The 25,825-nt window shown below is 56.5% G+C and overlaps 1 protein-coding gene across 2 annotated transcripts in view; it reads right to left on the reverse strand.

Moving 5' to 3' along the window:
- Positions 1–19,818, reverse strand: part of Ccdc33 (coiled-coil domain containing 33) — a 44,693-nt gene extending 24,875 nt beyond the window's left edge. For both annotated transcript variants that reach the window (XM_090321482.1, XM_090321481.1), the window contains exons 1-9: positions 19,656–19,818; positions 15,970–16,121; positions 11,143–11,276; positions 8,378–8,487; positions 7,189–7,305; positions 6,747–6,838; positions 5,398–5,521; positions 1,707–1,836; positions 938–1,071 (exon numbers count right to left, since the gene is read on the reverse strand). In XM_090321482.1, coding sequence (XP_090177608.1) covers positions 938–1,071; positions 1,707–1,836; positions 5,398–5,521; positions 6,747–6,838; positions 7,189–7,305; positions 8,378–8,487; positions 11,143–11,276; positions 15,970–16,121; positions 19,656–19,676 — 1,014 coding nt within the window. In that variant the 5' untranslated portion in view covers positions 19,677–19,818. The remainder of the gene's footprint in view (positions 1–937; positions 1,072–1,706; positions 1,837–5,397; positions 5,522–6,746; positions 6,839–7,188; positions 7,306–8,377; positions 8,488–11,142; positions 11,277–15,969; positions 16,122–19,655) is intronic.
- Between the last annotated feature and the right edge of the window lie 6,007 nt (positions 19,819–25,825).

A 25,825-nucleotide genomic window follows, 5' to 3' on the forward strand; every position in this document is an offset into this window, starting at 1 on the left:
AGCCTCGACCGTGAGATCCTGCTCCTGCTTCAGCCTCTTCACTGCCGGACTACAGCTGTGTGACCCCACACCTGGCCCTAACAGGGGGGCTTTCATTTTACTTATTTGTTTTTATGGGTCATGGGGCTTGAACTCAGCCTGGTCCCTGAGCTCTTCCGCTCAAGGCTACCACCCTACCCTTGAATCAAGTTCCACTTCCCCTTTTCTAGAGGTGAACTGGAGATAAGAGCCTCAGGTCCTTTTGTGCCCGGGCTGGCTTTGAACCTTGATCCTCTCAGCCTCCTGAATAGCTAGGATTATAGGCGTGAGCCACCCTGGCTTTCTTTTTATTTATTTTTATCGGTCGGTCATGGGACTTGAACTCTGGATCTTGGCGCTGTCCCTGAGCACTTCAGATCAAGGTTACCGCCCTACCCCTTGAGCCACAGCACCATTTCAGGTTTTCTAGTGGCTAATTGTAGCTAAAAGTCTCACGTTCTTTAGTGCCTGGGCTGGCTTTGAACCTCGATCCTCAGATCTCAGCCTCCTGAGTAGCTAGGATGACAGGCGTGAGCCACCACGCCCAGCTGGTGCTTCCATTTTAGAAATAAGGCCTGGGGTGGAAGAGCTGACGTAGGGGCCTGGAGGTCCTTCCCGACGCTTCCTCATCTCCAGGGACCATTATGGGGGGGCGAGGGGGGGGTCTGTGGGTCTTTGGCCCCAGGGGATAGACCGGTGTCCCTCTCACACATGAAGGGGTCAGGGCCAAGCCAGGGCCACTATCCCTGATGTCCCCATCAAGCGCCGGGCGGCCCCCTGGGGACAAAGCACTTGTCTCATTCCTTCCTTGACCGGGCGTGGTTGGATAGCCCCGTCATCCCGGCCTGTGCTCCGTGGTGAGTTGAGGTGCAGCTGAGGGGTGTGGAGAGGGGGAGACCCGTGTGTGGGGGGGACTCACGGTGATGGGGAGCCGCTCCACGTGCAGCCCGCTCAGGCCTCTCCCGGTCAGCATCTTGCGGTACAGGCGGCTCTTCAGGGGCAGCACTGAGACGCCCAGAGGCTTGCCCAGGGCCCAGGGCTCGCCGCCTTTCACTGAGGGGGAAGCAGCAGCTGGGGGGGGGGTCCCATCACCCCCCCCACCCACCCTGGTCCTCACAGGCCAGCCTGGGTGACCCTGGATCTATTTCTGGCCCCCACCAACTTTTATACCAAGGCTTTGGGAACTCAAAGCCAACTCTTAGATTCTGGCTGAGCGTGGTGGCTCACGCCTGTCATCCCAGCCACTCGGGGAGGCGGAGATCTGAGGCTAGAGGTTCAAAGCCAGCCTGGGCAAGAAAATCTGTGGGACTCTATCTCCCATGAGCCACCAAAAAAACCCTGCCAGGAGTGGAGGTGTGGTTTTATGTAGTACAGGGCTCATCTTGAGCAGAAAAGCTCAAGGACAAGGCCCTGTGTTCAAGCCCCAGGACTGGACCCACAAAAGGAGATTCTGCATCTCTGGGTATTTCTATGGACGGCCCTGTCTGTCTGGATTGGCTAGTGCCCGCCCCCAGCCCTTGCCCCAGTGAGGGCCCTGCCGTCCTCCCTGCCCTGGGGTCTCAGCCTGTGCCATGTAGCTGCCCCTGTGGACAAGGAGACCGAGTGCCTGCTTTCTGGCATCTGGTGGCCCCTCAACCCAGCTCTGGGGGGTGGGAGGCAGGGCAATGCCCACAGCCCCGGGCACGCACTGGAGATGGAGCTGTGGTATTCCAGGACCAGCGCTGTGTCCTCTGAGAAGCGGGTGGCTCCATCGCGGCCTTGGAAGAGGAAGGACTGGTTCCACTCGGGCTGCTCTGGAGGCCCCCCAGGCCTGGACAGCTGGAAGGAGAGGGTGGAGGCTCAGCTATGGAGGTCCAGAGGGTGACCAAAAACATTCTCCATAGCTGGGCATGGTGGCTCATGCTTAAGATCCCAGCTACTGAGGAGGCTGAGATCTCCATGTGTCTCTGCCACAGACATTTGTCCCAGTTACGAAAACTACACACATAAGCTGGTCACTGGTGGCTCACGCCTGTCAACCCATCTTCAAGTCAGGATGTTGAGAGCGGAGGGTTCAAGTTCAAAGTCAACCCCAGGCAGAAAAATCGATGAGATGTTTGACTCTTCAATTAACAGGCAAAAATGAGCCAGGAAAGGAGCTCTGGCTCAAGAAGTGAAAGAAGCTAAAGGACAGTGCCCAGGACCTGCATTTAAGTCCCAGTATTGGTGCTTGCACACATGCACAGGTGCAAAAGCATGCGCATGCACACCCCACATAGAGACACGTTCTGAGAGCAGAGGCCCTCTGTGAATGGAGCAGCAAGGGAGGGAAGACTCAGAAGAGTGGAGGAGAAAAGGGCCACACAGAGGCTTAAACCTGTTCCCAAGCTGGAAGGAGGGAAGCCCAACCCCCATAGAAGCTGGAGGGTGGGGAGCTGGGAGGTGGGGTGTCAGCCTGCAGCCTGCTGAGGCTGGGCGGGGCCTCCATCAGGGCTGGGCGGAGCCTCCTCAGGGCTGGGCTTTGATAGGCTGGGCCTCCTCAGGGCTGGGCGGAGCCTCTTCAGGTCTGGGTTTTGATAGGCTGGGTCTCCTCAGGGCTGGGCGTTGATAGGCTGGGCCTCCTCAGGGATGGGCGGAGCCTCCTCAGGGCTGGGCTTTGATAGGCTGGGCCTTCTCAGGGATGGGCGGAGCCTCCTCAGGGCTGGGCGTCGATAGGCTGGGCCTTCTCAGGGATGGGCGGAGCCTCCTCGGGGCTGGGCGTCGATAGGCTGAGCCTCCTCAGGGATGGGCGGAGCTTCCTCGGGGCTGGGCGTTGATAGGCTGGGCCTCCTCAGGGATGGGCGGAGCCTCCTCGGGGCTGGACGTTGATAGGCTGAGCCTCCTCAGGGCTGTCAGAATAGCTGCTCCTACTTCCCCAGGCCCCTGGGGCGTCCATCCTCTCACTGAAAGTTCACCGCTGGCTGTGGGAGCCATTGCTTCACAATCAAAGATTAGCATCAGTTCAGGCTGACCCTGGGTCGGTGTGTGTGTGTGTGACTGAAGCCTGTCACACTAATGCCTCTTCCCTGTCCTCCGGGGCCAGCCCAGGGCCCAACGGTGTCCGCCTCTGTCCCCAGGGTGCTTGGCCATGCTGAATGCAGGGCATGGAGGGGGTGGGGGGTGACACTCCTCCTAGAAGTTCAGGGACAGACTCTGCCCAAGCCATGTCCCTTCTCAGAGCCACTTCCTTCCCCTGGGTGTCAGAGGACAGCTGTCCAGGCACCAGGGCGCTCGGGGAGGCCCTGTGCCGGTCCCTCGCCATGTCTAACCTCCATCCTGGAAGGTGGAGTTCATGAATGGATGTTCACCAGCTGTTCTGAGAGCTCTTAATGGAGTCCACAGAGCAGCAGAGGGTGAGGGACTGTGCCAGGGAAGGAGGGGGGCTTCCCTGAGGGGCTGTCCAGAGCAGATGCCCCCCAAAAAAGATTCCCTCACCCCTAGGACCAAGGAACCAGGGCGGCCCACCCTGAGGTGTGTGAGCACAGGACTGGAGGACTAAGATGAAAACGTCTGTAGTTTGCTTCCAGGCGCCTGGTGGAAGATTCTAGAGGCTGAGCTGGAGGCCTGGGGGGGGGGGGGGCTGCTAGAGGGCGGCGGCCCCCATCCGCTAGACATGGCCTACAGATGCTAATGGAAGGGAACAAGGCAGGTTGTGTGATTAAAGAATATGATTAACCTTTAGCTGTGATCTTCAGAAAAGCTGTTACCCTTGGGGGTCACGGAGGCACAGCCGTCTTCCCTGGGGACAGCCCCCCCCTCCTCTGGGCCTCACCCCCCCCTCCCACTGCCATGCTGGGAAGAACCAAGTGGACTTGTGATGCTGGGGGGGGCTCTTTGTGAGTCGAGACCCTCGGCCTTCGCCTTAGGTCTGCCTCGATCTGATCATCACAAGAGCCCCTTCCCACTCTGGAACCCCGCTTCTCATGGCCCAGTGGGGAAATGCCTTGTACTCGGCACCCCAAAAGCCTCCCCTCCTCTCTCCCTCTCCCCACTGTGACATTAAAGGAGAATGGACATCCTTTGCCAAGAGAAGGGGGAGCAGCTCTGGTGCTCACGCCTGTAATCCCAGCTCGGCCCATGAGACTCTCATCTCCAATGAACCACCAGAAAACCGGAGGTGGCTCTGAGTTCAAGCCCCACAACGGACAAAACAAAACCAGGGAAAACATGTGGGTCCTGAGTTCAAACCCTAGCACCACAGAAAAAGAGAAGGAAAGCCCAGTCCTATCTCTGCCTCTGTGAAGACAAGATTGGACATACAGAGGGACTGCACGGGGGACCCAGGACGGGGGAGGAAGGACTCTACCCCACACCCCCCACTCTTCCATCTCAGCCTCTGTTGACACAAAGGCAGTGTGTGGGGGGGGAGGATGGAGAGGGGGAGGGAGGTGTGGAGAGGGGCTCACTCATTAACACAGGTGGGGGGGCTCTGCTCCCTCGGGACGGCTACTGATTGGTTTATAATTTCCTGGGCAAATGCGGAGTGGTGTGTGAGATGACTCTAGGGAAATCAAGCCCGGGATTGGTTTGGATTTGAAGCTTCTGTCCCAGGGCGCCCTCACTCCTGCCTGTGTGTGAGCTTTCTTCAAGTGTCTTTGCCTTGAAATGAGAGGCACGGGCTGCTCCACAGGGGTGTCCTCATTTTTCCTTGTCAGATGTGCACCTTGCTGGGCAGACAACCAAGAGGGACTTCCAAGATGACCCTTGTGCAGGATGAGCTGCCACCGTGGTGAGGGCTCTTCCCCAGTGAGTGTGGAGACCAACCATCCTTTACCTCTGGACTTGGCCAGGATCTCTACACCCCTCCCCGGCCCCCACGCCCCCCAGCCTACCCAAGGCATCCCAAGATCTTACTGTTCTCATGGGCCCAGCACCAACCCTTCCCGAAATCACCCAGCCACACTGCCTCTGACTTAAAATGGTACCAGTGGCTCACGCCTGTAATCCAAGCTACTTAAGAGGCTGAGATCTGAGGGCCTGGATGCTATCACTGAGTGGGTTTGTGGGTTGATTTCCCCACTCGTGGCTAGAGCTCTACCACTTGAACTACAGCTCCACTTCCAGCTTTTTTTTGGGGGGGGGGAAGTTGGGTTCATTGGAGATAAGACTCTCACAGACTTTCCTGCCCAGGCTGGCTTTGAACCATGAGCCTCACATCTCAGCCTCCTGAGTAGCCGGGACAACAGGCATGAGCACCAGTGCCTGGCTATTCCTCAGTGATGTATAATCTGGGTGGGTGCTTGATGTGGGGACCCCATCTTCACCGGGAGCGCCCCTTGAGCAGGCAAGCTTGGCCTCCAGGGTGGAGGGAGCTGCCAGGGGCTGATGGGAGGGAGAGAGGGAGGGGGGGTGCAGTCGTACCTGGGGACACCCCAGCTGCTGGCTGGTCCGAGGGACGTCAAAGTTCATCACCGAGGAGATGGGGAAGGAGAGGGAGGTGATGGGGAGCCCAGAGGAGGCGAGGTCACGGTTGGCCTGGCTGTTCCTGGAGGGGTGAGGAGATAGGGGTCGCCTGGGCCTCCCTCACCTGTGGTGCTGTCCCTGGTCCTGGCCCCACGACTGCGGCCTGTGGTCCCGGCCCGGAGATGCCGCAGGGACTGGGCCCCCCACTCCCGGGGCCCTGGCACGGAGACCACCCGTGTGCATGCATGGGAGCGCGCGTACACATGTCTGTGCTCACACACACACGCCCGTGCACGCATGCATGAACAGTGTACGTGTGCAGACACTGGGTAGTGCTCATGCATGCATGTGCGTGTGAACCTGTGTGTATGTGCAGGTGTGCAGGCGTGTTTGGGCACCGCTGTGGATATGCGTGGAGATGCATGGATGCACGCGTGCGTGCGAGTGTCTGGTGTCTGCGTGTGATGTGCATGCTGTGCACAAGGGCGTCTGAGTGTGGCTGGGCATGCCGTGTGTACCGGAGTGGGTCTCTGTGTCCCTGACCGTGTGTCCCCATGTGTGCACGTCCGTGAGTCCCCATGTGTGCACATCCATGAGTCCCCATGTGGTCCTGCCCATGAGTCCCCGTGTGTGCACGCCTGTGAATCCCCGAGTCCCCGCCCGTGAGTCCCCGTGTGTCCCCGCCCATGAGTCCCCGTGTATCCCAGCCCATGAGTCCCCGTGTGTGCACGCCCGTGAGTCCCCATGTGGCCTCGTCCACGTGTCCCCGTGTCCCCACCTGCACGTCCCCGTGTCCCCTCCTGCGTGTCCCTGTGTCCCTGCTGACGTGTCCCCGTGTCCCCTCCTGTGTGTCCCTGTGTGTCCCCAACCGCGTGTCCCCGTGTCCCGTCCTGCGTGTCCCCGTGTCCCATCCCGCGTGTCCCCGTGTGTCCCATCCCGTGTGTCCCCGTGTGTCCCATCCCGTGTGTCCCCGTGTCCCCACCCACGTGTCCCTGTGTCCCGTCCTGTGTGTTCCCGTGTGTCCCATCCCACGTGTCCCCGTGTCCCCTCCCGCATGTCCCCATGTGTCCCGTCCTGCGTGTCCCCGTGTGTCCCTGCCCTTGTGTCCCCGTGTCCCCTTGTTGCGGGTGCTCTGGCTCCCCTCCCCTCTCTCCAGCGCCTCGGCCCTGCCGCCCTGCCTCCCCCTCTGCTCCGGGATGGGGTCCCCGCTGCATCATGGTGGGGGCTCCACTCCTGCTGGGCAAGGGGGGGATGGAGGGACCCTGCGAGGGAAGGTTCCAGAACTCCTGAACCCACCCCCCACTCACTTAAACTCCGTGTAACTGGGCACCACGCGGGCCACCACCACCATGGGGTTGCTGCTGTTGGTGAGGGGCTCGTTGATGCCCCGGAGGAAGACCTGGGGAGGAGAGGCCCTGGTGGGTCACCCGAGGCCCCGGGGCTGGGTTCCCCGCGTCCTGGACTCCATTCACTTATCTTGGCCCAAGCCTGAAGCTCTACCACCTTCAGCTCCTGCCTCTCCATCCTCAGACCTCAGCCTTCCTGAGAGGCTGGCATTACAGGCGGGGCCACGGTACTCAGATGCTTTTGTCCACTCTTCCCCCAGGCCCCGCTTGCTCACCCACACAGGGCAGCCAGCAGTGTCTAAGGGGTGTGTGTGTGGGGGGGAAATCTGGGGTCTGTTCCAAGTTACCCCCCTTCCCAGGCCACCTGTCCACTCCAGAGGCCCCCAGGGGCGGGGCAGCCAACCTCCAGTGCTGTGTGGTCAGAGCCGATGTAGCGAGGAAGAAAGCTGCTTTTCCGGATGATGGTGGCATAGAGTCGAGTCTTGTTAGCATCTCGGTTGGTTTTCCCAGACTGAGTGGACTAGAGGAAGAAGATAACGCAAGAAGGACAGAGTCCAAGGGCCGAGCTTGGCCATAAATCCAGCCTGCTGCCGCCCATCTCTCGGCATTGGCCCGCTGGGGCTCGAAGCTGATAATTAAGGCTCATGGTCCCCTGGAGCCCTTCTGAGATCAATAGAATAAATCTTTGCTTTTCCCTTTGAATATTTCATCACCTTCAGAAAGACTCGGCCTGCTGCCGTCTGGGTCATGTTGGGATTCGGAGCCTTGGTGGACAGGGCCTGGCTGCTGCTGCCACAGCGAGCCTCCAAGGTGTCCCTCGTGAGACTGGACCTTTACTCCTCCCGGGGCCTGGGGATGGGAGATGGGCTTCCCTTTGGGGGCCCAGGGTTAAGTGGATTCTTGTGTGCTATGGGGCAGGCAGGAACCCATTAATGTGTGTGTGTGTGTGTGTGTGTGTGTGTGTGTGTGTGCCAGTACTGAGGCTTGAACTCAGGACCTGGACACTGTCCCTGAGCTTTTGTGCTCAGGTCTGGTGCTATACCCCTTGAGCCACAGTCTCTTGGATGTTTCTGCCCAGGATGGCTTTGAATTGAGATCTCAGATCTCAGCCCTCTGAGTAGCTGGGTTGACAGGTGTGAGCACTGGAGCCCAGTGGCCTCCCAAGCGCTCCAGGGGTCTGGAGTCCACACAGCGGGGGAAGAAGAGACATGGGTGCTTCTGCTCATTTGTGGCCCAAAGCCTGACATGTAGCAGGTGCTTAGTTAAAACCTGAGCAACAGAATGCAAGCCCTGAGTTCAAACCCCAGGATCAGCAAAATAAAATAAAACCTGATCAACGACAGACGGTCCTTGTGTCCAGCCATTAGTCCCAGCTGGTGACAGGGAACTAAGCTGGTTGGTCAGGCCAGTGGTGGAGAGGCACCGGAGTGTTTGAACACCAGGCGGGTGGCCAGCTGGGTTCCCACAATGCCTTGCAGGTGCATCCCCACAATGCCTTGCTGGCATGTCCCCACTTCCCACTGTTCTGCACACCTCACCAGATGTCAGGGGCCGAGGGCCCCAGGGTCTGGGGGCCCCAGGGTCTGGCTCACCTTCACCAGCTCAAAGTGGTAGGGGTGGAAGATGCGCAGGTATTTGATGGGGATCTCGTAGGACACTAGCTCCTCCTTCTTCTTATTGTCTACCACCGTGATGACCAGACCTAGAGGTAGGAAAAGAGAGCAGGCCCTCCACAGGTTCTCACGCCTATGATCCCAGCTCCTCAGCAGGCTGAGGGCTGAGAGTCACCGCTCTGGGTTCAATTCCCCAGGGCTCCAGGGCCCGGCAGCTGTCCGTGGTGCTGAAATGTCCTTTCCTCCATCTCCCTCTCTCCTTCTCCACCCTCTCCTCAACTTTCCTCTGCTCCCTCCCCCCTTCCTTCCTCCAGTCACAAGGGGCAGAGGCTGGGGGTTGTCTCTCCTGTCCATTATCCCAGCTGACCTACTTAGAAGCCTTTCTCTGCCCCCCCCTCCATGTTTTAACCTCAGGATAGGGATTTGTTGCCAGCAGAGCTGAGTGGTCCCCAGGCCCAAGCCTGGTGAGGAGCAAAGGGGATGGCTAGGTACATGCAGCATCATCATTTTCTGGATTTTTTTTCCCCTCTCCTGGCATGCGTGTGTCTGTATTAGTCATTTTGAACTCGGGACCTGGGTTTCCTTTACTCAAGACGGGTACTCTACCACTGTGTCACAGCCCCACTTCCAGCTTTGTTTTTGCTGGTTCAGTGGAGACAAGGGTTTCACAAACTTCCCTGACTTGAAGAGATTTCAAGTCTGTGGACTCGGTGGGGGGAGTGGGTCCCCGCAAAGACACTCCTTTTGGTCTGTGACCTTCGGGAATCACAAGCTTCACATGCCTGGTCTGCAAACGTGTTAATGCTTTAAACAAACAAACCCCAGACACAGACAAAACCCCTGCCTTACTCTAGGATTGTTCAGGCAAGAAGACTGATGGGGCTTCCAGCTAGAAAATTCTATGCCAGGGGACTTAGGCTGTCTCTAGGTTTTCCCTGGCTGACCATGAGAAGACATGGCTGCAGGAGGGTGCCAGCCCTCTCAGCCAAAGCCTCCAGTCACTGTGAAGGCTGCAGCCCCTCCTGCCCTCTCCCCATAGACCCAGAGTCCTCTCAGATCCTACTGGGATCTGAGGCCCAGTATCTCCTCCAGCTACCCCCCCACCCTCAGGCAGGCAGCTGGGAGCTGTAATGAAGGGGGGAGGTTGTCCCTCCCTGTTGCTGTCGGCAGACTACAAGCATGCTTCATCACCTCCCAGTCTGGGCATTCTGCCCTTCCGGCCTCCCATTGCTCCCTTTGTGTGTGGTCAACAAGCCATTTCTGTTGCCTGCTTTCTCTGGCCCTGACCCAAGGCTGAAACACCCCTTTGCTTTTTATTAACATGTCCTCTTCCCGCCTCCTGTCCCCTCCCGCCCCCACACTGCACACATCACCACAGCAACAGTTCTTAACATGGGTTGTTCCATTGGTCTCACTCAGGCGGCCTCCCCACCTTCCTGTCCCTCTTATGGTCAGACTTACTTCCAGCCTGCTGCACAAGACCACTGACCCCGGAGCATCCTCGTTTCTCTTGTTCCAAGTGTGTTCAGCCCACTCGTGTGTAGGCATGCACAGAGATGCCTACGCAAACACACACGTGTGCCTGCATGAAATCCTGCGTCTACTTTTCCTTCTTTTCTGCATCTTCTCAAACCATTTTCTTAATCTCATCTACTTAACAGACAGGGAAAAACAAATCTCCTGGATTGACCTAGATCGGGCCTCTGCCCCTCTCTACCTCGTGACCTCTCTCCCACTAAGGCATGGGGAAACTGGCTCTTTGCTCTCTGCCAAGTGCCTAAAGCATTCTCCTAATGAAAGTTCCAGAAAAGAAATAAGAGCTGGAGCCCCATGGCTCACGCTTGTCATCCTAGCTACTCAAGAGGTTGAGTTTTCAGGATCACAGTTCAAAGCCAGCCTAGGTAGGAAAGTCTGTGAGACTCCTATCTCCAGTGAATCAACAGAAAGCCAGAATTAGAGGTGTGGCTCAAATGGTAGAGCACCAGCCTTGAGAAAAAAAAGCTAAACTAAACTAAAGACAGAATCCAGGCCTCAAATTCAATATGGACACACACACATCACCACCACCACCACAACCAAAAACCAGCAGCAAAAACTCAGGGTTAGAGGCATAGTTCAGTGCTAGAGCTTCTACCATGTCACGTGGGAGGCCCTGACTTCAAACTCTGCTACTGCAAATCAAATCAAATCCCTAAAACTCAAATAGAAGCAGCTAACACCCTAGATTTCCAGTGACAAGATGGATGACTGAATCTTGGGCTGTTTGATTTGATGACCAGAGTTTGGACTGTGTTTCAGTACTGGAGTTTGGACTGAGTCTCAGTACCCCCAAACATGAACTGAACCTCAGAACCAGAGTTTGGACCGAGCTTTAGTCTTCTCTCCCAAGCTATGGGTGAGGGCTGGCTCCTCCTGGAAGCCATGCAGAAATCAAAATTCGCTATTTCAGTGAGAGACAGCTGTAACAACCACCATGAAAATAACAGGCATGGTCGTAAAAAAACATCAGCTAGCATTCTGTGGAAGGTTCATTTATGTGGAACAATTCATTTTTCCAGCAGGCTGGGGAGATGAGGCGTGAAGGTATTATGATTTTTTTTAAAGTGCTTTTAACGGAGTCTGGGGAGGTGATCAGGTGTGTTGAAAAGGGGGGTCTCCCCCGCCCCCACCCCCCATCTGCCTCGCCTGGCTGTTGGGGTCTGTGCCCATGGCGGCTCCCCTCCCTTCTCCCTCCCCGGCCTTACCTTTGTGTCCTACTTCCTCTGCTGATATCTCCACTTCCACTGTCTCCCCCCACATGGGGGCCCTGGTAGGCTCCGAGACCACGGATGTCATGGCTTGGGGGCTCTGACTATCAGCTTCCTGTGGGGTGGTTTTTCTGGTGAGGGAGAGAGGGGCAGGGTGAGTGGGAGGGTTATATACTGCCTGCTGGCAGGGGGTGTGGGGACCCCACTCCCAGACCCCTGTCTGGGCTCCAGTGACTCATCCATGTCATCCTAGCTACTCCGGAGGCTGAGATCTGAGGATAATGGTTTGAAGCCAGCCTGGGCACTAAAGTCTGTGAGAGTCTAATCTCCAATGAAACACCAGCAAACTAGAAGTGGTGCTGTGGCTCATGTGGTAGAGTGCTAGCCTTCAGCTGAAGAGCTCAGGGACAGTGCCCAGGCCCAGAGTTCAAGCCCCATAACCGACAAAAACGAAAAAAAGAGGACAGGCTGACAGGACAGGGCCAAAGGCTGACTTCCCCCCGGCCCTGAAAGAGTTAATCTCTGATCTCAGCAACTCCTTCATCACCACCACCACCACCCAGAGGTCAGGGGCCAGGTGTGGGAGACAGGGTAGGGCTCGGAGAGGAGGGGGCCCCAGGGGAAGCTGAGGCTTTTAGCAGGTGGAGGGAGCAGGAGGGTGGTAGTGGGTAATGGCTTTTCCTGGCACCACTTACTCCTCCGGGTCTAGAAACTAGAGAGGGAGGTTCAGATTCCTTACAGAACGAGAGTCGGGCGGCGTGGTCAGCTCACTTTATGTCGCCTTCTTTATCTTGGTGAGCCTGACTTCTTCCAGAACTTCCCAGAACCTTCCAGAACCTTCCAGCAATTTCCACCCCCACCCTGATTCTGAGGGTCATTTCGGGGATCCCGTGGAAGCAAGTGGGGATATTGATTGCTGAAACTCGTGTGGGATATCTCTAAGGACAGAGGCTCTTCCTCCCTGTCCCCCAAACCCTGCCTGGAGCCTCACAGCCCAGCACCAAGCAGGTGCTAAGGATGGGGGCCTGTGGTTTCGGGGGAGTCCAGTCACAGGCAGGATGGAGCTGGCGTGTGTTCACAGGTTGATATAGCTCTCTATGGAGCTGAGCTTCGGAAGAACACCCGCCATTGACGGAGAAGGTGTACAGGCGTGCACAGGCGTGCACACGCGCACATACACACAGACACGCTCACCAACAGCCTGAGGGACTTCTACTCCAACCTGCCCAGGTCCCCACAGCTCCAGCTCATCTTCTGGCCTCCTCTCCCCTCAGGCCATCAAAGCTCCACCCTTAGCTACAATTTGCCAGGACAAGGGACCTGGCCAAGGTCAATGCCAGGCCAATCCCAGGACCGCCACCAGCTAAGACAAGAGAAAGAGCCCAGGCTCAGGTCTGTTCTGATGGCTGCAGTCCTGGCAGGCTTCCTGGAGGCTGGGGAGAACCCCAGGGAGTTTCCCAGAAGCCCCTGGGAGCATGGACTCGGGTGGGCCCTGAGGACCTCCGGGTGGACAAGTTGTCCTTTTGTCCTGGTCCCCATGTGCTGGCCCTGGGAAGCAGAGCCAGACAGAGCACAGTGTCACACAGCCAGGGAGTCTGAATCTCTGTCCTGAGAAACAGGACGGTTTTCCTCTGTCTACATCCGCCACGCCAGCATCTGGCCCTGAGTGGGAGCTGGGCCCTCAGGCCATAGGTTCCCTCTTTTCTGGAAGAGTCTACATATAGCCCCATGTCCTCTCCCTGGTCCCCTCCAACCACAGGAATCAGGAGTGGGTGGGGGGCTGGCCTCTGTAGAGAAAGCCATTTGACTAAAGTGCATGACCACTCCCTTGTTCCTTTGCTTCTGAGCCTTGCTGGTCCTGGAAGGTTCTGGAAGAGGAAGGTATATGCCGGCAGATATGCGGCTAGCTTGTTGGGGTGCCTGGTGGTTCCCCCTGGAATGAGCTCTGGGTTTTTCCAGTTCTATGTAATGCCAGCCAGGCAGAGGGCAGAAAGGTCACACCTCTGACTTTAGCCAAGCTCCCCCCGCACCCAGGAGGAATGTGGGGAGGAATTGTGCCCAGGGCCCTGCAAAGTGAAGGATTCTTCTTGTCCCTCTCTTACTTTATCTGCTACAGCCCATGTGGCCTCCTCCAGCCCCAGAAAGTGGGCAGCTGGCTGCTCGTGGATTCTGAGACCCTGGGCTCCCCTCCTACCCTGAGGGCCTCAGCTTCAGCAGGCTGTTTGTTCCTCCTCATAAGGGCCCTCACCCTGGGTTTTATTTATTAATTGGAGTCTAATGAACCATCACTAATTGTTAATGGTTTACCTCACTCCAGGCGGGCCTCCATTCACACAATGGCCCTTGTCTACAGAAGGTGGTGGCAAAGCTGCACACTTCCTCCACTACAGAGAGCCTGGCCCCGCCTCCTGCAGGGAGGCCACTTGAGGAAGGAAATCAGGCCACAGGATTGGGGTCATACAGGAGTGGGGAGCACACCGATGCCTGGGCCAGGAGAAATCTAGGTCAGGGTCTGATGCCCACAGCCCTTCCTCCTGGGAACAGCTCAAGGCTGGCGCTCTACTAAGCAAACCATGGCTCCACGTCTGGTTTTCTAGTGGTTCATTCAGGCTTTCTTGCCCAAGCTGGCCTTGCACCTGGGTCCTCAGATCTCAGCCTCTTGAAGGGCTAGCATGGCAGGCCTGAGTCACTCGTGCCCAGCAGTATGCATGTTATTTTTCTTTCAGTTTTTTTTCCCCCCCTGGGCATTGTCCTTGAGCACTTTTACTCAAGGCTAGCCCTCCACCACTTGAGCCACAGTACCACTTTTGACTTTTTCTGTGTATGTGGTACCAAGGATTTGAACCCAGGGCTTCATGCACGCTAGGCAAGCACTCTACCACTAGGCTACACTCCTGGCCCCCTTTCTTTTCATTTTTGTTTTAACCTCCCTCCTTGCTGGGACCTTTAACCACTGTCCACTTTCAATTCCTTCTCCAATTAGCCAGCAGGCTCAGGGCACAGCCAAGGTCAGGTACAAAATCAAAAGTTAAAGGGTTCCTGAGTCTGACTCTGATGGGCCCTGACTCCCTCACCCTGGCCTGGCTGAAACAAATCTATCCCTGAACCACTGTGGGGGGGAGGAGAAGGGGATGCCCTCCCTGCCTCCACCCCCCTGGTTCTTGCCTAGCTTATTAGCTTGGGGCAGCAGGCAGCCAAAGAAGCAACTGCCAACACCAGCAGATCTTGGCCAGGGATCAGAAGCTGGGGCCATCTCCTAGAGGGCCCATCTCCACCCGTTGTGCCCATGGGGCTGGCACCCCCACCTGTCATGGCCACTGCCTTCCTGGGTCCCTGCTGTGTCCTGACTGACAGATCTCTCCATGCCAGGCTGCAAGACAGGTGCTGGGCACTGGGCAAACCCTAGGGCTTTAAGCCATGCCCAGAGCAATCAGGAGACGATTTGGACCCAGACACTGCCAGGAGACCTGGGCATCAAATCTGTCTGGGGCAGCAAGAGTGGAGATCATTTGCCAGGTCCCAAGCCAGCCAGCCAGGTCTGCCCCTAGCATGGAAGCTGAAGCATGCAGTCCAAACAAACAAAAGTTCAGAAAGGGACAGGGTTGGGCTGTGGTCACAAAGGCAGTCAGGGGCAGTGAGTGGACTCTGGGTCTTCCATTGCCCATCTAGCTTCATTCCACTGCCTGGAAGTTCTTCCATTGGCTCTCCCGTGCCCACGGGGCATGGCTGAAGACTCATCCCCACCCTGTCATGCTTTAGATGCATTAGCGTGGTCCACACTGGCTCTGAGTCCTCGGACTCACCAAGCGGTGAGGTGACTTTCCCAGACCTAGGGCCAGACTATGCATGCATGCATGCACACGCTCATTTGTGTATTCATGCACTCGTACACACACACATCCACAAATTCATTCATTCATTCATTCATTCATTCATAAACTCGTGTTCATTCACAAATTCACTTCCTCCCTCCCTCCCTCCCTCCCTCCCTCCCTCCTCCCTCCCTCCTTCCTTCCCTCCCTCCCTCCCTCCTTCCCTCCCTCTCTCTTTCTGCTCTTCCTTAGGTTCCCTCAAGGCTTAAACTTTCAGCCTGATCTCGAGTTGGTGCTTTTGGCTGGGTCTCCCAGGCTTCCCCGCCCCCAGGCCTCGCTTCTCAGCAGCCCCCCTCCCCCTCCCATCCCCTCCTCCTTTCATCTGCATCTCATCAACACCACCCTGAGCAGGTGGCAGCTCTGGGATCCGGGTCCCCTGCTCTCCGCCTGGAATGGAGGGACGACGCATGCGCTCTGGGGTCCAGCCACGCCCCCCCCACCCCGCCTGGAGCGGAGCGAAGCCGCCCGCGCATGCGCCCTTCTTCCCCTGACCCACCCAGCCAGCCAGCCCGCCCGCGCATGCGCCCTCCCCTCCCTGCGCCCGCCCCGCCAGTCGCCCGGAGGACGCCGGGGGACCCGGGGGCGCCCCAGCTCGGGTCTCCTGGGCCCACCCTGAGCGTTTCCATGGCGACAGGGTGAGGCGCGAGCGGGGGCCGACCCAGCTGCCCCGAGGAGCTGAACCAGGCTGCCGGCTGCCTGGAGGCGGCGGCAGGGGGCGGGGTGCCCGGGGCCTGCGGGCAGACGGTCCCCAGAAGGGCCCCGGGGTGACCGGGCCGTGAGGGCCGAGCCAGGGCTGCCGGGACAGCGGCTGTCATCCCGGGCCCGAGCTCAGGGCCTGGGTGCCGCCTCCGGTGCTCCACTGCCCGAACCGGGGCTGCACTTGTGCCTCTGTATGGGGGGAAGAGCCTCGCTGACCCCGGGCCCGCGCCCGCCCGCGCCCCCGGGCACTTACACGGCCACGAAGGGCCACGGCTCCGAGCCATCTTTACAGCCGGGAAGGTCAGCAGCTCCGTGGAGAGACACAGCCACGGCCTCCCGACCAGAGGGGGCCAGGTGGCGCGCGCTCTGGAAGGTGTTCCAGGGGTCCTCAGGGCCCTCGGTGCCCTGCGGGAAGAGCCAAGGCCGAGTGAGGACGACCACGACCACGACCACGACTCCTCCTCTCCTCCTCCTCCTCCTCCTCATCCTCCTCCTCCTCATCCTCCTCCTCCTCCTCTCCTCCTCCTCCTCCTCATCCTCCTCTTCCTCCTCCTCATCCTCCTCCCTGTAACCCCTAGCCCCTTGCTGTAGCAGGTTTCCCCTGAAGCTTCCCCTCTGGTCGCCTGTCACCTCAGCTCTCTCCCTTGTGCACAGGGCTCTGCACTTTACAAAGCGCGTCCTGGCTCTTGAGCCAGGTACCCAGTGGCTCACGCCTGGAGTCCCAGCTACTCAGGAGGCTGAGATCTGAGGATCGTGGTTTGAGGCCCGCTGGAGCAGATAGATCCAAAACAGAGGCTCCTCTTCACACAACCAGCAATTTTTTAAAGTGGAGCTGTGGCTCAAGTGGTGGAGCAAGAGCTTTGGGGCATGGTTGGACTGAAGGATGCCACCCAGGCCTTGAACTCATGTCCCAGTACTGGCACTATATATGCGTGTGCCTGTGCATATATACATATATATATATATATAAATTCTTGGTGCTTTCAGTTCTGCCTCTCCCTGGGTATTTCTGGGGAGCCGAATAGAAGTCACCCCATTCCTTTGGGGGACAGTGGCAGCTCTGTTGACATCCTGAAGCCCATTCTTGAGCCTTCTTCCTTAAACAGAGGCCAGCGCTATGATACTCAGCTCTGTCTCACACGTTTCTAGAACCTCACCCTGTCCTCAGCTGCACCTCCAGATTTCTTTCCAGGTCTCCCCATGGCTTAGGAGCCCCCCTCCCCCACTGGTCCCTCTCTCCTCCCCACCCCCACCTCCCCCCCCAGCCTGTCCTCAAAGCCAAGCAAGCTGTGTCGTTGGTAGGTGACAGTTCCAGCCAGGAACAGCCCTCCCCTTCTCTCCTTCTTCTATGGAGAATCACCCCAGCCCCCTCCCCCAGGCCTCAGCGGGCCGCCGCCATCTGCAGAGGTGTTGATGAATATCTCCAGGCAGGGGTGAGAAGAAGGGGAGGGGAAGCTGGGCCAGATGGAGGGGTGTGGTGAGTGGCGGGTTTTGTGGTCACCGCAAGCCCCTCCTCCCCCCAGTAGGTTTGCTGTCTTGGTTTAGTGGCCTCAGAGTCAACAGGCCTAGGTGGGGGGGGCGCTGATGGCTCACACCTGTCATCCTAGCACTGCCTGGAGGCTGAGATTTAAGGGGTGAGGTTTGAAGCCAGCCCTGGCTGCCAGACTCTTGGGCTCCGTCGTGCCCCCCTCCCCCAATATCCTTCCAGAAAACCCAGCCTGCGGACCCTGGGATGTGAACGCTGAGGGTGTATTTTTGGGCCTGAGGCTAGCTGCCAGCCTGGCACCTCCTGCTGAGGCCCACAGGCCCACGGCCCTTGGGTGGGCTAGGGGCAGGGCCAGGCCCCGGGCTAAGGGTGAGGACTGCAGGGGGCGCTGGTGGGCCAGGACTGCCAACCTCTGAATGCTCCTCTTTCCTTACTGCCTTCCAGATGGGAATCTACAGACGGGCGGGCCTGCATCAGGACCAGTGTCCCTGCCTGTCCCACCCCTCCCAGACCTGAAGATCCTGTCAGGGAATTCAGAGTACACATGTTAGGCCAGAGTGGCCTCCTAGCTTCTCAAAAGGCTGAGGTCTGAGGATCGCCATTCGAAGTCATCTGGACAGAAAAGTCTGTCGGACTCTATCTTCCGTTAATCAGCAAGAAAGCTGAAAGTGGAGCTGTGGCTCAAATAGTAAAGAGAGAGGAGTTTGGCCTAGTGGTTAAAGTGCTTGCCTAGCATGCACGAAGACCCGGGTTTGATTCCTCGGTATCACATACCGAGGAAAAAGCATGGAAGTGATGCTGTGGGTCAATTGGTAGAGCTCTAGCCTTGAGAGAAGTCCAAGGACAGTGCTCAGGATCTGAGTTCAAGTTACAGGACTGGAAAAGAAAGTAGTAAGAGTGCTAGCCCTGAGCGGGGGAGAAAGCTAAGGGATAGCGTCTAGGCTCTGAGGTCAAGCCCCAGTAACCAGAAAACTAAAAGTAAAAATCTATCACTGCTCTGAATCCATCAGAACTGAAAAGAAAACAGTAGCCATTTACAGTAAGTTTTAAGGAAGAGGAACACTCTTCATATACAGAGAACACAAATCTATAATTAAATCTATAATAACCAATTTAAAAAGATTCAGGAAAGAAGAGATAGAGCTACATCATGCTATACAAACAGTATGACCAGCAGTGGACATATGGCTCAAGTGGTAGAGTACCAGCCTTGAGTGGAAAAAGCCTAGCCAAGAGGACTGCCAGGCAGGCCCTAAGTTCAAATCCCACTACTGGCATAAAACAAAATGCACAAAACAACACACATACACACAAGCCAAGCTGACCATCGCTCACAGAGGATTATTTCTCAGCTGTGAAAATGTTCAAGTAAACCAGGTTGGATCACTCAGTTGGCAGAGCAGGTGGAAAACTGGCTGTTTTAGGTTTCCCTGTTCGAGCCAGCCTTGTGCCAGGACCTTCCATGTGACAATCTACCAGGAGGCTTGAAGGGGAGGCTGGCATCTGAGCCAAGGCCAGGGAGCAGGCACAAAATAGATTAAAAAATAAAAAAAGCCTGGAACTGGTGACTCACGCCTGTCATCCTAGCTATTCAGGAGGCAGAGATTTGAGGATTGCAGTTCAAAGCCAGCCTGAGCAGAAAAGGCCGTGAGAGAGTCTTACCTCCCATGAACCACCAGAAAACTGGAAGTGGTGCTGTGGAGTGCTAGCCAAAGAGCTCAGAGACAGCAGCACCAGGCCTGAGTTCAAGCCCTGTGACTGACAAAAGAAGAAAACACACACACACACACTCTCTCTCTCTCTCTCTCTCTCTCTCTCTCTCTCTCTCTCTCTCTCTCTCTCTCTCTCTCTCTCTCTTCTCCTGGGGTTCAAACACTTATATCTCCACTCACTGTAGACCTGAGCAGGCAAGTGTGGGGGGGGGTGTTAAAAATTGTGAGGTATCAGAGTTCTTCAAGGGAGAAATGAATATTTTGGGGGGCTCTCTGAGTTTGTGCCCCAGCAGAAGCAACCAAGCCAAGGGAAGTCCCACCTAATGCTACCCTAGAACACATAGTTCTATTTTTGTGCCCCTACTAGGACTTGAACTCGGGGGCCTCACGCTCTTGCTTAACTTTGTCACACAAGGCCAGCGACCTACCTCTCTGACCACACCTCTGCTTTCAGCCTCTGGGTAGTTAACGCCAAGAGTCTCTTGGCTTTATCTGCCTGGCCTGCCTTTGAACCGTGACCTGAGATCGTCAGATCTCAGCCTCCTGAGTAGTTTAGGATTCCAGGCGTGAGCCATGGCACCCGGCCCACGCTACCTTTCAGCTCTCCCACGTGATCCCAGGGAACCGAATATCTCACCCCACACCCCCACTTCACAGCCTCGAAGCCTGAGGCCAGAGAAAAGCAGCTTAGAAGCAGATAACACACCAGAACCCAAGAGGAGCCTCTGCCCTAGGCCTCACCTTTGTCTTTTTCTGCCCCATCCTTGGGGGACAGGTGACGACGTGGCCTCACTTAGCAATCTCCAGCAGGGACCATACCTGGTCTGGGCAGGAGGTCACACATGCAGTGGGGAGGCTGGGCCCCCGCTTCTGAGGCCTGGACTGGGGAGAAGGGGGTGGTGGGCGGGTGGGATCAGGGTCTGAGGACCCCAGTTGGCCCTCACTCTGTCCACCCCTTCCCACGGGACTGGGTCACCTGGGCAACGCTGTGTGACATCACAGGTCAGGGCGGAAGTCACCGGAGCCTAGCATCAGTGTGGAATTGCAAGTCTTCCAGGACCTGGCATCTGGTTCTTGCCTCCCGGCAGTGGTTGTCCAGCTGGGATTCCTCCCTGACTCTTGCTGGCTGTCCTTCTTTCTGGAGCAAAGAATCCTGGGACCTGCATCCCCCAGACTCCCGCAAGCTTTGGCTCCAGGACTTTTGGGGTGACTGCGATATGCTCTTTTTTTTTTTTTTGCCAATACTGGGGTTTGAACTCATAGTCTGGTCTCTGTCTCTCTTTCTGCTCAAGGCTGGCGCTCTACCACTTGAGCCACAGCTCCCCTCCTAGCTTTTGGGTGGTTCATTGGAGATCAGGATCTCTTAGACTTTTTTTTGCTTCGGTTAGCGCCAAACCTGCATCCTCAGCTCTGGAGTAGATGGGATTACAGGTGTGCGCCATGGCTCGTGTCCACACACGGGCCTGCCTGTGCTGGACAGGCGCGTGGGTCAAGTTGTCCCGCGGTGCTGTGGCGTTCCTGGCCACGTTTGGGAGGCTGAGCGTGGGTCAGAGGCAGCCCAAGGCCCACGGTCGATTCATAAATCACTTTGCTAAAGAAGTGGCACGACTTTGAGACCCCAAAATCAATAACTGGTTAACCAGGGGCGGAGGGAAGAGGCAGGCTGGGAGGCTGCCTGCCATTTCTGCTTATCAGACCCTGGGAGGGCAGAGAAGGGGGCGTGGGGTTGGGGAGCAGGCTAGACCAGACTCCAGTCCAGGTACCCCCTTTATCCTAGACTTCCACTGCAAGTCTGACCATCCTTCCTTCTAGCTTTTTTTTTTTTTTTTGGTCAGTCATGGGGCTTGAACTCAAGGCCTGGGCTCTGTCCCTGAGCTTTTTCACTAGTGTTCTGCCACCACACCACTTCCAGTGTTCTGGTGGTTCATTGGAGATAAAGAGATTTTCCTGCCCAGGCTGGCTTTGAAACTGCAATCCTCAAATCTCAGCCTCCAGGTAGCTGAGATGGCAAGCGTTGAACCGTCCACGCCAGCGCACTTCCTTGGTTTTAATAAGCCATTTAGCAGGGCCCATAGTCTCACAAGACCCCCCCTTCCAGGCCTGTTCTTTCCAGGATCTTCCATCTCCTCTCTCTGATCTCTGCCTGGCAGTACAGGGGTGGCTCCCTCAGTGGGCTGTGGGCTCTCTGGCTTTGGGGCTTTTGTGTTTGCCATCCCATATGCCTAGACGGTTTTCTAGCCAGCCAGAATATTTCATGACACTTCTTCAAGATTCCAGTATGTGCTGTTTTGCTAGCTGCTAGGGAGATGGAAACTGAGAGGATCATAGTTCAAGACCAGACAGGACAAAAAGTCTGCAAGACCCCATCTCCACAAACAAGCAGGGATTTGGTGATCGCATCTGCTATCCTAGATATAAGAGAGGCGCAAGTGGAGATACTACTATCATTTCCAGTGTGTGTGTGTGTGTGTGTGTGTGTGTGTGTCTGCTGGTCTTGGGACTTGAACTCAGGACCTCACTCTCTTCCTTAGCTTTTCCACTCAGGCCTTGGCACTCTACCTCTTACACCACACCTCTGCTTCTGGCTTTTTGCTAATTCATTAGAGGTAAGAATCTCAGACTCCCCGCCCCACCCCCCCCCCCAGTTTTCAACACCTTCCTCTTCCCCCCCCCCATACTGGGCTGGCTTTGCACAGAAATCTTCAGATCTCAGCTGGGATTACAGGTGTGAGCTACTGGTAGAAGCAGGAGCAGAAGAGACCAGCTTTCAATGCAGGCTGCCCGGCTGTTCTTTGAACACAACACCCTCCCTCTCTAGAGTGTTTGGGGGGGGGTGCTAAGGAATGAGGGGAACAACGCTGAACCCTGCACCCAGATACAGCCTCAGGATGGGCTCTGCAGCCAGGATGAGCCAGCGGATCTGAGGGATTCTGGTTACAGGAAACTGCTTACTCAGCCCCCCTGGGTCTGGGGGTGGGGGGTCTCTGTCTCCCTGCCTCCATGCCCAGCGCCGGCCAGCCGGGCCCCTCACCGCCTGCCGCCGCCTAGCAGAGAGCAGAGCCTCTGGCCCTAATCTTGTTTGAGGCGGTGAAATCGCATTTGCAGTGTATTAATGCAACAGCGGTCCGGTCTGCTTGCCTGTCTCCTGGAAGAGAGAAGAGCCTCGAAAGCAATCTCCCAGGAACTCTAGCCGACAAAAAGCAATTATGCTTTTAGAGGGAGATTAAAATAATGTCCAAAGCCATCGCCGCTACCACCAGAGGGAAAGCCTCAGCTCTGACTCACCAGAAAAGGTGACTTCCTGCTACGGGGTTGGTTTTTTTTTATTTGGGGGGGGGGAGGGTCTGAGTCCTCACCCATCTTCAGTTTATCTCAAGTTTACCAACGCAGCAACCACATTCAACAGGCAGCGGTGCTCAGCTACTCAGGAGGCTCTACCCAAGGATCACTGTTCAAAGCCAGCCCCCATCAGGAAAGTCCGTGAGACGCTTCTCTCCAATGAATCAACAAAAAGCCAGAAGTGGAGACATAGCACAAGTGGCAGAGCTCCAGCCTTGACTCGGGGCAGCTTTACCATCTAGAGGGTAGCAGAGAGCCCAGAATGCCCAGGTGCCTCGAATGGTACCTACCAGGCATTCCTTACAACTTTCTCCCTTCCTTTCTACATCCCATCTCTAGACCCAGCGTCACTATCCAGTCTTTATCACCCTGCTGGATCCCACCTAAACCGAGGCAGGCTCATGGTCGTCACTGGTCGTTGGGGAGGTGGGATTTAATGTATTCTGGAACCTCCCACACTCTTCTCACCTGAGCCTGTCTTGTCAGTAGGCACTGCTCTGCCCATGGTACAGATAAGGTAAGTAAGGCACACACACACCCCAATGCAACCAGGAAACCAGGTTCTGAGCCAAGGTCTCCTGATTTTTAGGCAGAGCTGTTTTCCTACCCAACTTGTCTACAGCTGACTTAGTAAATTGCACTCAGCTTCTCCTATTTTCTACCCTTGGTCCAGCTGGACAGCACCACAAGGCCAGGTGCATGGTTAATTTACTGTTTGGGAGAATGAATAGATGGATGAATGAATGAGACAGTGAGTGGATGCATGCATGCATGCATAGATGCATGGATGAGTGAATGCATGTGTGGGTGCACGGATGGACAGAGAGATGCATAGAAAAGTGGATTTGTGCTTGGATGAATGCATAGATGCATGAATGAATGGATGGGCTCGGGAATGGATAAGTAAATGGCTGGATGGATAGGTGGATGGATGGATGGATGGATGGATGGATGGATGGATGGATATACAGATGGATGTGCAGATGGGTGGGTGAATGGATGGATGAGTGGGTGGGTGGATGGATAGATGGGTGGATGGATGTGGGGATGGGTGGGTGGATGGATGGATGGGTGGATGGATGGATAGATGGATGGATGGATGGATGGATGGATGGATATACAGATGGATGTGCAGATGGGTGGGTGGATGGATAGATGGGTGGATGGATGTGGGGATGGGTGGGTGGGTGGATGGATGGGTGGATGGATGGGTGGATGGATGGATGGATGGATGGATGGATGGATATACAGATGGATGTGCAGATGGGTGGATGGATAGATGGGTGGATGGATGGGTGGGTGGGTGGGTGGATGGATGTGTGGATGTGTGGATGGATGTGTGGATGGATGGATGGCTATGTGGATGGATGAATGGGTGGCTGGATAAGTGGATGAATGGGTAAAGGTCACCCTTTGCCAAGGAAAATTGGCTGTGGTAGCCCAATGCTTGCTGTGAGATCCTCCACCTCTCCTGGCCAGGAAGCTGCCCAAACCTTGGGACTGGTGGCTCTAGCTTAGGCTGGGAGTGACTGACTGACCCTGGACAGAACTGGGGCGGGTGACTGAGATTATCACCCTCCTGCCGGGCCCCAGTGGGCCGTGCCACTAGTGTTAAAGATGGTTTCACACAGTCTCAGCTCACTCATCACTCATGTGCTGTCCCTGAGCCTGAGCCTGTCACTGGAGACATCACATCTCCATCCCTCGGAACTTATCGAATGGAGATGTGCCACGCATGCACACTGAGGCAGTATGAGTCAGTGGGCCTGGCCGGGGTGGGGGAGGGGGCTGGAGGAGGGGCAGCCCAGCCATCTGCTGTGTTCCCTTGCGACAATCTGCTAGTGGAGTCGCCTCCCACACTCACACCCCTCAGCCTGGTGCACAGCCCAGAGATGGTGAACCTGCCATTCTCTCCCAGGGGAAGCCTGGCAACTCGATTTTCTAGATGCAGGCCCCGGGCCCTTTGCATCGCCCAGACTTTCTGAGACAACCCCTGATTAGAACAGCACCTGTGTTCATCGAACACTCGATGGACATCTTAATTTAGCCAGCTCCACACGGGGGGCTCACGCCTGTCACCCCAGCTACTCAGGAGACTGAGATCTGAGGATCAGATCCGAGGCCAGTCTCAATAGGAAAAGCCACGAGAGACTCTTAATTCCAATGAACTAGAGGGAGGGGGAAAAAAAAAGCTGAAAATGGTGCTTTGGCTCAAGTGGTAGAGCACCAGCTTTGAGGAAAAAAAAAAAGGCTCAGGGACAATACCCAGGCCTCGAGTTCAACATGCGGCGCTCGCACAAACGAAAAAGCTTTCTCTGCTCTGGGACACCCCCCACCGCCACCCAGGCATCCGTGGGGCCAGGTCAGGAGTGTGTCAGGACCCCCTTTCACCCAGGGCCCCCGGATCTCCTGGAGGGGAGGGGAGGGCAGGGGGGGGCAGAAAACATCCACTTCCCCCCCCACCTTCCACAAATGACTGAGTGTTGGGGCCTCGGCCCTCTTCTGAGGTGTGTGTGGCGGGGTGACAGCTTCCTGAGTATGCTCTGACAGCCCCTTTGTTCCCGAGAAATGAAAGAAAATGGAGCTACAAAGAGAGGCCGAGTAGCAGTTAGTGGGGCGCAGCTGCCTGGGGCAGAGTGTGTTTAAACTAGAGGCACTTGTCACCGGAGCAGGGGACCCCCCCCCGGGCCCCGCCCCACCTTCTCCAGAGGGGTCTTCCCTGATTGCTGTTACTCAAGGAAAGAAAAAAGCTCTTGGAAAAAGCGGTGGGTGGGGAGGGAGGGAAAATCAATGGAAATGGATAGAAAAATGTACAGACGTGATCTGCCGCCGTGTGTGTGCATATGTGCCCGTGCCTGAGTGTGTGTGTGTGTGTGTGTGTGTGTTGGGTCCAGAAACCATTGTGTGGACCAAGATGGCCAGCCCAGAGCCCCTAGCTGGGGGAGGGGCGGCTGGGGGGGGCGGCTGGGGGAGGGGCTGCTGGGGGGGGCAGAACTCGAGTTAAGAGAGAGATTAATATATTCAATCTGCTCAGGGTAATTGAGGGAACAATTGGAATGGGTTTTTTTTTTCCCCTAAAGCCCATAAAAGCTCCCCATTTAGCAGGAGAAAGCTGTGCCTTGGGGTTCTCGGGTATTTGAATGGGTTGGCGAGGCGGGGTGGGGGGGGGGAGAGCAGGTGGGAGGGCAGTGTTCAGAACTGGGGCATCAGGCTGGGGAAAATCCACCCTCTTCTTCCTCCCTCTTCTATTACTTTGTGCAAGGTGGCAGGCGGCCTCTGAGGCTGGCATCCAGCCTCCCTCCCCAGCCTTGCCCTACACCTCCACCCAAACTAGAGGGGGGGCATCCAGCCAGGAGCGCTTGGCACTGAGGCAAAAGGGGCACAGCCAACCAGGTGCCTGGCCAGTTGAGGTGCCCCCTTGAGAGTCAATGGGCAGTCAAGAGCGAGAGTTAATGAATGCAGGCAGTCTTGTTGCACGTCTTCTCCCTGCTCCAGACTCCTGGGCAATGGCAGAGCAAGAAACGTGCCATAAATTCAAAAGCTTCGAGCCGGGAGCCAGGATTCGGGACAGA

The sequence above is a fragment of the Megascapheus bottae genome, chromosome 30 (genome assembly GCF_031878675.1).
Source record: "Megascapheus bottae isolate mThoBot1 chromosome 30, mThoBot2.hap1, whole genome shotgun sequence".
Taxonomy (NCBI): Eukaryota; Metazoa; Chordata; class Mammalia; order Rodentia; family Geomyidae; genus Megascapheus; species Megascapheus bottae.